The sequence below is a fragment of the Micropterus dolomieu genome, linkage group LG02 (assembly GCF_021292245.1).
Source record: "Micropterus dolomieu isolate WLL.071019.BEF.003 ecotype Adirondacks linkage group LG02, ASM2129224v1, whole genome shotgun sequence".
In the NCBI taxonomy this organism is placed as follows: Eukaryota; Metazoa; Chordata; class Actinopteri; order Centrarchiformes; family Centrarchidae; genus Micropterus; species Micropterus dolomieu.
This window is the reverse complement of record NC_060151.1, coordinates 2,568,544-2,581,472: the sequence shown is the minus strand read 5'-3', so window position 1 is coordinate 2,581,472 and position 12,929 is coordinate 2,568,544. Positions and strand designations below refer to the sequence as shown.

Here is a 12,929-nt window from a genome sequence, read left to right as displayed (position 1 = left end):
CTCTCTCTCTCTCTCTCTCTCTCTCTCTCTCTCTCTCACCCCAACCGGTCGAGGCAGATGGCCGCCCACCCTGAGCCATGGTTCTGCTCGAGGTTTCTGCCTCTTAAAAGGAAGTTTTTCCTTGCCTCTGTCGCCTAGTGCTTGCTCTTGGTGGGAACTGTTGGGCTTCTGTAAATATCATCACAGAGTACGGTCTAGACCTGCTCTTTTATGAAAAGCGCTGTGAGATAACTGTTGTTGTGATTTGGCGCTATATAAATAAAATTGAATTGAATTGAATTGAATCAAGCTGTATGCCAGAAATGAGCGAGATATATACTCACTGATCCACACTACCAGGATCTACAGCAACGACATTGGAATGTCATTCAGACTGGACAAGTGTGGTCGCATGGTATCAAAAAGTGGGAAAATTATCAGAACCGAGGGGATTGATTGAACTACCAGAAGGCCACATTGCAGATGTTCAGGACAGCTACAAGTACCTTGGGGTGCCACAGGCTAACGGAAACCATGAGGAGGCAGCAAGGAAGTCCGCCACAGCCAAATAACTACACAGAGTGCTGCAGGTCCTGAAGAGTCAGCTGAAACAGAAAATCAAGATCCAAGCCATCAACACATGCCTGTCATCAGATACCCCGCTTGTTTAATAAACTGGCCAAAGGAGGAGATAGAGGCCACTGACATCAAGAGAATAAAGTTTCTCACCATGAACTGAGGGGTTGACCCCAAATCCAGCACCCTGAGACTGTACACCAAGCGGAGAGTGTCAAAACAAAGAACCAGGAGTATATCAGGAAGATGGCCCCCAAGATGAAGGGCAGCAGAAACCCAAGGATGAAGACAAGGAAGATGAAGAACCTTCATGGAGGGACAAGCCGCTGCACAGCATGGACCACAGACAAACAGAAGAAGTGACTGATATCAAGAAATCCAACCAGTGGCTGGAAAAGGCTGGACTGAAGGACAGCACAGAAGCACTAATCATGGCGGCACAAGAACAGGCACTCAGTACAAGATCACTAGAGGCTGGGGTCTACCACACCAGGCAGGACCCCAGGTGCAGACTGTGCAAGGATGCCCCTGAAACAGTACAGCACATAACAGCAGGGTGTAAGATGCAGGCAGGAAGTGCGTACATGGAACGCCATAACCAGGTAGCTGGCATAGTGTACAGGAACATCTGGCATGAGTATGGGCTAGAAGTCCCAAGGTCAAAATGGAAGACGCCTCCTAAGGTAGTTGAGAATGACGGAGCTAAGATCCTGTGGGACTTCAAGATCCAGACTGACAAACTGGTGATGGCTAACCAACCAGACATCGTGTTGATCGACAAACAGCAGAAGAAGGCTGCAGTGATAGATGTGGCAATCCCACGAGACAGCAACATCAAGAAGAAGGAACACGAGAAGCTTGAGAAATGCCAAGGGCTGAAAGAGGAGCTAGAAAAGATGTGGAGAGTAAGAGCAACGGTGGTGCCAGTGGTGATCGGAGCACTGGGGGCTGGGAGTGGCTACAGCAGATCCCAGATGCTTGTTGTATGGGTGTGTGTTTCTGCACATGGGTGTCTGTTTTGTGTGTAAAGTAATTAAAAAAGATTTTTTAGGTTAACAATTTCTGTGTAATTTAAGTGTGAGAGTGTGTGTATGTGGCCCATTTTCTGGTTTAGTGAGCTAAAAAATTACTATTTTCACAAAAATCAAAGCTTCTTTACTGTTTTATTTGAAAGAGCCTGTCAGAACATTTTTCAAAAAACATTTTGCTTTGATTGCTTTACCACCCTTATTAGTGAAATTTACTATGTCAAGCTCACTTACCATACTTTTTCTGTGGTTCACTTCATGTAACACTCACCATAGAAACCTCAGACCAATCAACACTTTCATGTCAACCATTGTTGTAGCAACAATGCAAGAAGATATGAAGCTCAAATCTTATTTGGCCCATTTTAGCTGTTTTCTCTAATCTTCTTTGTTGTGAAGAAAAAAAGAAAATTGATCTTGTGTCATTAATCACAGAACTGAGAATAATAGCCCGGCCACAAAGATAGAACCATGGACGGTTCGTTTTCTTTGATCTCTCTGTAAATGCTGGCCCTTTGTGTCATTGTATTCCTGCATCATTACTGACTGAAGTGTCGCAAGACTGAAGTGCATCGTCTATATCTCAAAGATCTTTTTTTAATGCATTAGTAAAAGAAGTCCGGACTGCTAACTTTTCAAATTTAATTTCCTAGGATTCTATTCAGCACTATTAATAATATTGTTTGACCACTGCTCCCCACATTACCGTGTCTTTCTATCGACTGCAACATGTTCTTTGCCTTCTTTGTTGATAAGGTTGTGACTATTTGGTCCACAATCATCCTGGCTGGGACTTGCCTGCCCAACTCTAGACCCCTTTCCAACCTATCAGCTTAAAAGATTTGATGGATATGATTAAGAAAATGAAGGTCTGTCTTCTAGGCATCTGGATGGACCATCTTCTCTAGTTTTGCTTGTTAATGTCCTCACTGTATTAGCTATCGCTAATTGTTCCTTGTGTACAGGATGCGTCTGTCACAGTTTGCTCCTCAGTCCCTTTCTCCAGCTACACTCTGCATTGCTCTCTTTCCCTTTGTACCCTTGCCCCCCAAACCTTCCATCCTTAAGCTCTCCACCCTCAAGACTTTCCCTCCTTTCCCCATCAGCTGACTGTCACACTCAGAATTCCCACTTACGACTTATTATTACAAATCAGTCATTCTAGACTTGCTCTATGAAAAGTGCAATGATAAAACTTCTGTTATGTGTTGGCTCTATAAATAAAGTTAAACAAATGTACTGCTGCAGTGTATTTGGTATTGTTGCTCTCATTGACTGTCTCTTCAAAAAAATCAATTTTACATTCTGCTGCACTAACTGACAATTTGACTTATTTCTGAGAAAGCCAACTTCAGCTGTGTTTACTGGCGGAAGATTTCAGAGCATGACCAGATGCAGCAGGAAGGAAGACGGCATTCAATTTTCACAGTTAAGACTTTATTTCATGAATAATTATGCAAACAAATGAACACACAAATTCTTAAAACTATGACTAAATGGACACTTGCCAGCCACTGACTTATGTGTAGCTCTTCATAATGCTAATGGTTAGCCCTCTAGCTGGGACATTTGATGGAGAAATGGCTGTGAAGGCTGAAGGCGTCAGTTTCCACCTTCCCTCTGCTACTGCGGTCTAACTGCACACAGTGGACACTGCTGAGGAATGCAGCGCACTACATGAGAATGCAGTAAAATAAAACCACATGAGAATATTAATACTAGCTTCTAGTTAAGCCACACACACTAAAGAGAATGTGTTGCCCTTATGTAACAGGACGCTGAGGATGATTTCACACTGGGAAGATGAAATTACAGGTGAGGTCTGACAACAAGCTTACTCTGCATTTCTCTAAGAAAGAGGGAGGGGAGAAAATCCTACACTGCAGCGTTGGCTTCATGAAGAAGTTCATGTAACAGGTGTTGGTAGGCTACTTTGGTTTTTTGCTTCTCGTCTACAGTCTTGCCTCCCACTGGAACAGAAGAGCGCGGAGGGGTGGACGATGAGGTGGATGGAGGCACTGGAGCAGCTAGCCCCTGGACTCCAGAGATCTGCAGGAAGAGAGACAGCTCATTATGCTGCATGATGGTAAAATACACTAAAACAACTGCAATATCACTTACATCGTATTCAGCATCATAAGGGGCTGGAGCCTATCCCAGCGTGAGAGGGCTCTTACAAGGTTACACACAATCCCAGCTACTGGTACTTTAGGCCCCATTTCATCCTGGTTTTAACATGTGATCTGTATCTGGATATCTTATCTGGATCAGGAAAAAAGCATGCTATAATGCGGGTGTAAACGCCTGCTGCACACATTGCAGCTGGACTGAGGTCAGATCTCAGCCAGGTGTAAGCATCTGCACAGTTTGCCTGACAGAAGAGAAGGTCACCTAACTCCTCCTCTTCCTGTTATCTAAAGAAATGGAAAGTATGTTGATTTTCTCTATACCCACTACTGAACAGTATACTTTGACGATTAGCATGTAGTACATACTATACAATTAATACGTAGTATGGATATAGGACACACTGGCATGGTGTACCCGTACATATGTTAACAGTGGTTAGTGCGTGCAGACTAACAAGCTGCCTCACGAGTAGCTGGTGTGCTGCTGTCGTCTCCGGGCACTCCTCATCTTCTCAAAGCGAGCTTCCATTTCCTCCAGGACCTTTGGGGTGTAGCGGACCACCAGCTTGACGGAACCCTGGGCTGCCTTCAGAAGCTCCACGGCCTTCTCATGGTGCTCCCCCTCAACGCTCTGCATGGGCACCAACACACATGAGTCTCAGGCCGCATGGTATCATTCTACAACAGTGATTCCTTTCACTGACTAACACACCTCCTACCTGAGAGGAGACACGAATCAGTGAGGTCTGCAAATCTTTGTCAGAAACGTAGATACACTTAGTCTATATGGCCCCATTTACACTGGTCTTGTATCTGGATAAAAGCAAGCATTTTCTCCAAATACAAGACAAGACTTCCATCCATCTTAGTTTTAGCTTGGAAATATTTTGACTACAAGACATCACATCTATGTATGCAGACAAGCTCACGGAGCGATTCGTAGCGCTGCCTTAACGTGATGCATGTTGGACTTAACATAAGGCATGCTGGTTAGAAATTTTGCCTGACTTTTGAAGACAGAAGTTTACCCTTACTGGTTTAAGGCTTCAATGACATGCATGACATTATTATTTTGAGAACTTCAGATCTGTAATCTCTTCTGAAGGGGCTACAGTGAATTTGATCTCCTCCTTCTGGCAGCTCACTTGTTAGATGGCCAACCAACGAGAAAGCTTACAAAACAGTTTAGGTCAGGAGTTTGTGTGGTAGGTAGGTCATATTTTTTCACTCAACATGGTGGTCTTTTCACAGTAGCCTAGGCATATTCAAATATACGGTTCTCAAAAAAAATGTTATGTGCAGGCCATTGCTCTAAGCTCATGCACTCTACGGGAAATAGAATGTATCTGACGTGACGGCAGTGTGTGTGTGTGTGTGTCAGTGGGTCTCTCACAGTGGGCCTGAGCATCTTACCACGCCATTGACAGACAGCAGCTGGTCTCCTCTCTTCAGCCCTCCTTGGCGGTCGGCCACCCCCCCAGGGATCACTCTGGAGATGTAGATCGGGGAGTTCTGCTCTTTCCCCCCCATGATGTTAAAACCCAGGCCCTCCTCTGTCTTGGGCAGCTCTACCACCCTTGGGTGGGCGTGGCCCTCGCTGGCCGCGAAGGCTGCCACTGTGGCCTGGTCAGGGAGGCAACAGCATGATCAGAAAAAAAAAGTCTATTCCACGTAAAAATGGTTAGGAAAGGAGTTTATGTGCCTTTAACCTCCAGTTACATCACTAGTTTTATTAGGTCAAATTAATGGACTGTAAAAAGGTTTGCACATAATGGGCGTGTGGGCGCAGCACTCTGACAGTTTGGTGTTTTCCTGACCTTGAAATCTGCTTTGCAGTGCAGAGCGCACGGTGCACAGGCGGGAACAGAGGAAGGTGTGAGGCTGTGCAAAGAGAGCTGTTGGTGGCCTGTCTCAAAACAATAGTCAAGAGCTTCTATGCACACGGAAAAAGTTATTGCTTGTTGTAATTATTCCTCTTGTTCATACAGGCAGGAATCCTTTCCTAACGTGCTCCCAGTGGAGGTGATGGGGGACACAATGTGCAGTCCTTGTTCTGTGCAAAAATATATTTTAGTTCTGAAGTTGATCTGAGGCTTCAGCAGTCTGAGTAAAACAAATCAGGAAGTTATCTATCCAAGATACAATCTTTTTGGTTCAGAATTCCCTCGTTTGAACAGAAGGAATGATTACAGTTTGCGTACGGGCAGGTGAGTGTTGTTTTAAGACATACTGAAAAAAATGTCATGCCCTATCCTTTAAAACATAATTAAATAATTCAAACAAATACTCTCCAGCCAGATGGAGCTTTTAAATAACATTTCCCCCTCCAGTTCATTGGAGTTCCTTCAGTTATTTTAGGGTTGGGCAAGTTAATGCGTTATCGCGTCAACGCATTAATTAATGCAGACGATTATTTTATCTCACGTTAACGCAGTTCTTATGATTTGGGCTGCGCATCACGTGCAAAAAGTTCAAGACAATTCAACTTCGGCAGCGGGCGGGCGCTTGTCGCTACGCCTTGTGCTCGAGCACTTCACCTCACTCTAACAGGGACCCTTGCTACTGAACATAGACTGTTTATGCTTCTCCCTGATAAAAGAAAAATGTTTCTGCTGATACCTGTTCAGGAACAAAACATATTATTTGTTAGATATGTTAAGCTGTTGCTCAGAAGGTGCCTGTTATGATGTTCTGATCGTGGCTCTGGACTTTGATTTGATCTGAACTTGATTTACCAAGCTAGATAAAAGGTAATGCTGGCAGTGGCAAATAGCTTTGGTTTAATATTTGATTTGATTACAATAATGTTTAAGTTGAGATTTACAAGAAATATTTTATTGCTACAGTGTAAAGGGAATACTGCTGGTAAAAAGCACCTTATTTGTGTTTGCACTACTTTAGAATTCATTATTTAATATTGTGCATAACAATGCGATTAATCGCGATTACATTTTTTAATTGTTGCCCTGCGCTATTAAGATATGATGAATGATGTAACCATGGGCAACACAGATAGAGTATGATTGTATGAGCTTCTTCCCAAACATTATTATTCGTTTCTATCATCATCGTACTAATGACCAGTAAAAACTGCTACTGTAACTGGCTGAGAGTGTATTTATTAATCACCACGCCCTCTCTGATCTGTATTCCACAGCACCCAGGCCCTTTGCACTGTGTGCTGCTGAACCAAAATAGCAGCTGAGCTTGGAGACGCCCACACTGTCCGTGCACCCAAAATCTACCACTTTGCACTGGTTGCTGTGCTTGTGTGTTATATGTGTTTATATAGGGCACAATGTCTCTAAAATATGTCCTCTAGTGCAACACTGAAGTAATCTTGAGGTATTAGTTTGCATGTAATACCTTGGCTGTTGCCTGTGCTCGCACCTCTGGTCCTCCAACAATGTCCAGAGTGTCATACAGCTGCTCATAAACCTGAGGGCCAACAGGGCAGAGCTCAGATGAGTCAGACCAACATATGAGTGAAGTAAAGTCATTTACACTGGATACACAGGTGACAAAATTACAAACATCCAAGACAAGTTTTCAAAACAAACATGGTCTAAACCAGCAGGCTATATGCGATACCCATGTTCTTTAACTGGGGGGAGGACCCGGTTCCTTTCGTTCACCCACAACTAGCGAACCAACTCATGGACACTCTGGTTCTGTATTTTTTAATACGCCATCAAGCAGTGGTAAGGGGGGCGTTCACTTCTGACACCAGAGACCATCTTTATGAAGAAAAAGGGGTCTCAAAGCTAATTTCACAAGTGGGGGGGCCACTGATGATGAGTGCAGGAGAGGCAGCGCTGGTGGCAAATGGTTTGGGTGAGTTGTTCATTATTTATTTCATGTATGTTATGAACTACACTGAAGGCACCAAGGCTGCTTCTTTGAGTACTAGGTTTAAGCTGTGATTGCTGAAACGCACTGAGACTAATGATTTTGGATAAATGTCTTTAATACGTTTAGCCACACCTGACATTTGTACCTGTGGAACAGATGTGCCATCATAGGTTTGCCCTTTCGTGTCACCAATGTCAAGGCTGCATCTTAGTAGTATTTCTTTGATCGTAAGGGTTATTGATTCAGTCAGTTTTAGGACAGTCATACATTCCAAAGGAAATCTCGGTGGACAACCAATCAGTTGATACACACCGCACAGAGTTTCATCCAGAGTTATTGCATGGTATTTTACATTGCTTTCAATTTCAGTTAAGAGAGTGGTGAGAGACTCTGATACATCGTAAGTTCATTGATTGTCTTGTGCGATGCATATTTTCCAGTGAGCTTTTCTGAGTGGGGTTTTTCTCAGCCACGAGTTTGACTAGCTAAGGTATGCCCCCCTGATCGCGAGCCTGTCAGGTTAGAGACTGCAGACAGCACAGTTGCTCCGTCGCTCCACCCCTATTCTCCTGCTCAATGCACTCTTGTTTGACTGGTGTTTGACTGAAGTACACAGTCTTTGTGAAGGTGGGACTTTTCATGGCTGTCCAGGAGGCTTGGGCACTTTTCCCAGTTATTAATTCCAGACTTTACAAATCACTCACCTCCACATCTGGAGAAAGTTATTAGAAATATTATGTTGTAGAAACAAATGGGCTTGAGCGCCTCTATTATTTTCACACCCAGACTTCCCTAACACTGCCGTGCATCCGTACCTCTCTGATGGCGGCACAGAATTTGCTCTGTAGGACCCTCTGCAGGGCCTGCAGTTTGGGGGGAGGCAGCTCACCACTCCGCTGCAGCCGGTCCAGCAGCTCGATCACCCTGCACACATCTACATACACAACACAAACAAGGCTGGATTACCAACAGGGCAAAGCAGGCAACTGTTCCTGAAGTAGATCCTCAGGGGCCTCTACCAGAACGGCCTACGAAGCACCTTCAGTAACCGTCTCATCCTACCGAGGTGTTCGAAGGAACAGCCATTTGACCAAACAACTCGGTAGTTTCTGAGGCCGCAGCATGAAGGTCACCCCTCAGGGACTGTACGATACCGTACCCACTATACATCTGGACACTTTTTGCACTGGTTTTATACATGTTATACTATATTGATGCATACCATTAGACAAAGATCTTACAATATTTTTATTAGTATTGTTTTTTTTTTAAATTGTATTCTTTATCCGGTTATTATATTATTCCCCTAACATGGAAAATCTTTTTGGAACTCTAATTTTACAGTTGTTAACTGGTGCAGGCATGGCTTATCCCTTTTAGATTCTGCATCACAAACATAATTAGAGAAATACATCTGAAAATATTACACAAAAAAAACAAACAAACACATATATTTAAATATTTTTCGATGTTGATAACAAATGTACTTTCTGCAAGACTGAGCAAGAAAGCATAACTCCTCTGTTCTAGGGTTACCCATATTGTATTACATTTAGGAGAGATAGAATTATGGTCTATATTGTGCAAAACACTTGAATTTGGAATGTAGCCTAATTATAAAACTATTATCTTTCTCATTTTATTAAGGAATTTTTATATTCATAGAGGTACATTTCTTAATTTAACACCATCTTTTAAGTTGTTCTAATTGAAATTAAATGTTACTTTAAAGGCAGGGTAGGTAAGTTTGAGAAACTAGCAAGAAACTGCCTGATTTTTGAAAGTATCCAACAGAGAAACTCCCACCCCCTCCCGTCTGGGCTCCTTTCAAAGCCACGCCCCCAAAACACGTGAACGCGCGTTGCCGACTCTGCTGGAGGACGAGCACAGTGTGACGAGCAGAGAGCAGCGGCTCACATCAGGGGTAAGAAAACATCTAACTTTATCATTATGAAAAGAAACAACTAACCCGGCTGTTAGTGCTCACTATCAAGCTAGCATGTTAATATTGGATCGGTTTTAAAAGACTGACTTTGATTCAGTAACGAGCTGGCTAGCTAACTGTTAGCAACAGGTAGCTGTGCTAACAGCTGCGGTAACATCGGGCAAAGCGAAAAACAGGCTGATACACGTTTTCCTGTTTCCATCAGTTACACTACACCAACGTGAATTTCGTGTTATACTCCTAACATGTACGTTGTTTTGCATGTTAAGAGCTTCCATGGTGACAGCATTATTGTCTCTAATGAGGACTGCACCCCAGAGCCAAGCACAGACCGGGGGGTCGAGGTGCAAGCCGAGGAGCACATCTTCTAGGACCTGCGTCGAGCTTCACGCTCCAACAACAGCATATGAACAGGTATATCTATACATATATATTTTAATATTAGTCTATTGTCTCACAGTGTACTTGTCTCAAAGTTTCTCTGGTGTTTCCCCTGAAGCCCTCTGGGTGTCAAAAATAAAGTGCTACATAATCCATCACTATCGTTACTTTTTTATTATTGTTTACTGATTACAACAACTAACTACAGCTCTGCTTCAGCCATCGGCTCATCTGTGTCATGTACATTGACCTGGTGTGTAATGTGGACACATAAAAATTATCTAATCATGTTGATGAATGTTCTTTCCTATTACACTGATCTTTCCAATTTGGGGTTCTAACTATATATTCCTTTACAGACCAGAATCTGAGGACTGTGGACAACATCCAGACTACTGTGTTTCCATGCACCACACAAGACTGACCTTCCAGACCCAGACAGTTTGTAGTGTGGCAGTGTGGAGCACTTAGACACAGAGTCATGATACTGAGTTACTGTTTCTGGAAGATAGCCAACTGTTCTCCTGATCCACCAGGACAATACAGAGGTTTAATCCTAGCAGGGTGGAAGATGTAATGTCACCAACTGCTACACAAATAATTCCATCCACTATATGGATGAATACCTGTATATTGTTAGTTTTATTGCCAGGAGGGTAGAGAAAATACAAAGTATATTTTTCCCTAGTCTGGATATTTTTATTTTTTTAAATAAAATATTGAAAATGATAAATGCCTTTTCTTTACACCTGCAGCATAAACAATCAAATAACTACATTTATGTCTTATGTCTCCAATAATGACAACCAAATGTGGTATAACACTTGTTTATTGTTATTATATACTACTGAAACTACAACCTATATCACAAATAATCATTTTAAACATCATTCAAAATAAGTACATACAGAAATCGACAAGGAGTGTCCAGAGGTGTCCTGACTGATTATGAAGACAGTTCAGACTTGCATGTAGCATGGTATCGCTGCTGTGGAGATGATTAAATATATCACAATCACCTCTCTGACATGATTACCACATTTCAAAACCAACCATATTACTTTTTGTTTTATATTTTGCTGTATCTAGTAACACAGTTGGGGCAGGGACACCTGACAGAAACCCATGTTGACGGGGATCATCTGGTTCTGCTTCTAGGCATCTCCTCAGTAGTAGACAACCGGAGGAGGAGGAGGATGGCACTCTGGAGGTCTGCGATGTAACTGTAGTCCTTCTTCACCTTCAATGAGTACAAGCTCCACTTCCTGGACTTTTTGTTGTACACCTTGCTGTACCTGATAACACAGAAATGAGGATCAGCTTAGAAAAGTTTGCAATACCTGACATTGTTCTCTTATACAGTAATTAGTATTTCCACATAAAATGCAATCAAAACAATAAATCAGCACCATCTATCTGTATTCCTCATACTTTTTAATAATTTTTGACTCATCACTTATAAATGTATTGAGTAAAATGCACAAGAGTACTCATAATGCAACATACTGAACTGTGTCATCAGCTTTTGTCCTGGCCTGGACTGTGGACACAGTGGTTGTAATCCAGGTCAACCAGCGTGGTCCGCCTATCAGCCTATACTGGTGAGAAGTACAGCGGGGCTATTAAAGACTCCAAATCTGAAGGTGACCTGAGGGCGCAGTAGAAATAAAACATACAGGACTTTTTTTTTTTTTTTTTTTTACTTCTAATGGCATAACAGCACCAATTACAGTAAAAGGTTTTCACCCAGTAGGTTTACCTATGAACAATTTCAAACTATAGTATAGGTAGCTTATAAACCAGAAACACACATACTTGGGGACCTTTAGCCAGCAACGTTGAAATGTCTTTCTCATAACACACACCTACATCACCACATTTGTAAAAGTAACTTACTGTCAAACATCAACTGCAGACACAAGATAATCACACAAACTAGATTAGATACAAGGTAAAGATAACGTTAAGTTAGCTGTAAGCATAGTAGGTAGCTACCGTTACCTCTATGCGTAGGTAGCTACGTTTGCTAGCGATGAAAGTAACCATCAAAATGATAAAAGCCAGATTACCTGTCCAGCAGAAATAAAGCCACCACGCTGCGTCAGGCCCTCGGTGTTCCTCAGTTGTCACTATCGTTGAAAAGCCACGCAGATATCACCCACCGATCTGACCGCTTCGCTTGTCAGGTCTGAGCTGAGCGGGTGCGCGCACGGTGGCAGCTCCTGTAGCAGCAGGGCTGGTAGCCATGGCAGCGAGGGAGAGTGACAGTCAGCCAGCCAGTCAGTGCATTCGGTCCGAATGGAAGAAGTGGCTGTGTTTATTGCAGCACTGAGAGGAATATAGACAGCCGACTTTTATACTCTCTTTTTCAGAGCACCTAACTTTTTAATATGCATTGATGTATATAGTAATATAGACAGTTTCAAAAAAAATGACAAAAAGTGTTTTTGAAGCAACTTGCCTACCCTGCTTTTAAGTTAAAGGTTCAGTGTGTAATAATTAGGAGGACCTATTTACAGAAATGCAACATAATATACATAACTACACACACAGGCCACTTTATTAGGTACACCTATTCAATTGTTTGTTAACACAAATAGCTAATCAGCCAATCACATGGCAGCAACTCGTTGCCTTTAGGCATGTAGACGTGGTCAAGACAACTTGCTGAAGTTCAAACTGAGCATCAGAATGGGGAAGAAAGGGGATTTTAGTGACTTTGAACGTGGCATGGTTGTTGGTGCCAGACGGGCTGCTCTGAGTATTTCAGAAACTGCTGATCTACTGGGATTTTCACGCACAGCCATCTCTAGGGTTTACAGAGAATGGTCCGAAGAAGAGGAAATATCCAGTGAGAGGCAGTTGTGTGGACAAAAACACCTTGTTGATGTCAGAGGTCAGAGGAGAATGGGCAGACTGGTTCCAGATGACAGAAAGGCAACACTAACTCAAATAACCACTCATTACAACCAAGGTGTGCAGAACACCATCTCTGAACGCACAACACGTCCAACCTTGAAGCAGATGGCCTACAGCAGC

General features: G+C 42.8%; 1 protein-coding gene and 1 long non-coding RNA gene across 3 annotated transcripts in view; both read right to left on the bottom strand.

Moving 5' to 3' along the window:
• Window positions 1–2,998: 2,998 nt before the first annotated feature.
• Window positions 2,999–12,929, bottom strand: part of lin7b (lin-7 homolog B (C. elegans)) — an 11,699-nt gene continuing 1,768 nt past the window's right edge. Inside the window, exons 2-6 of one of the 2 annotated variants that reach the window (XM_046072564.1) lie at window positions 8,380–8,498; window positions 7,079–7,150; window positions 5,126–5,335; window positions 4,168–4,343; window positions 2,999–3,632 (exon numbers count right to left, since the gene is read on the bottom strand). In XM_046072564.1, coding sequence (XP_045928520.1) covers window positions 4,176–4,343; window positions 5,126–5,335; window positions 7,079–7,150; window positions 8,380–8,498 — 569 coding nt within the window. In that variant the 3' untranslated portion in view covers window positions 2,999–3,632; window positions 4,168–4,175. The remainder of the gene's footprint in view (window positions 3,633–4,167; window positions 4,344–5,125; window positions 5,336–7,078; window positions 7,151–8,379; window positions 8,499–12,929) is intronic. The other variant, XM_046072555.1, reaches the window with a different exon arrangement.
• Window positions 11,127–12,119, bottom strand: LOC123985159. Its single transcript, XR_006828618.1, has 3 exons — window positions 11,960–12,119; window positions 11,397–11,538; window positions 11,127–11,185 (listed from the first exon to the last, which is right to left on the bottom strand). It is a non-coding gene; the product is annotated as an uncharacterized LOC123985159 (long non-coding RNA).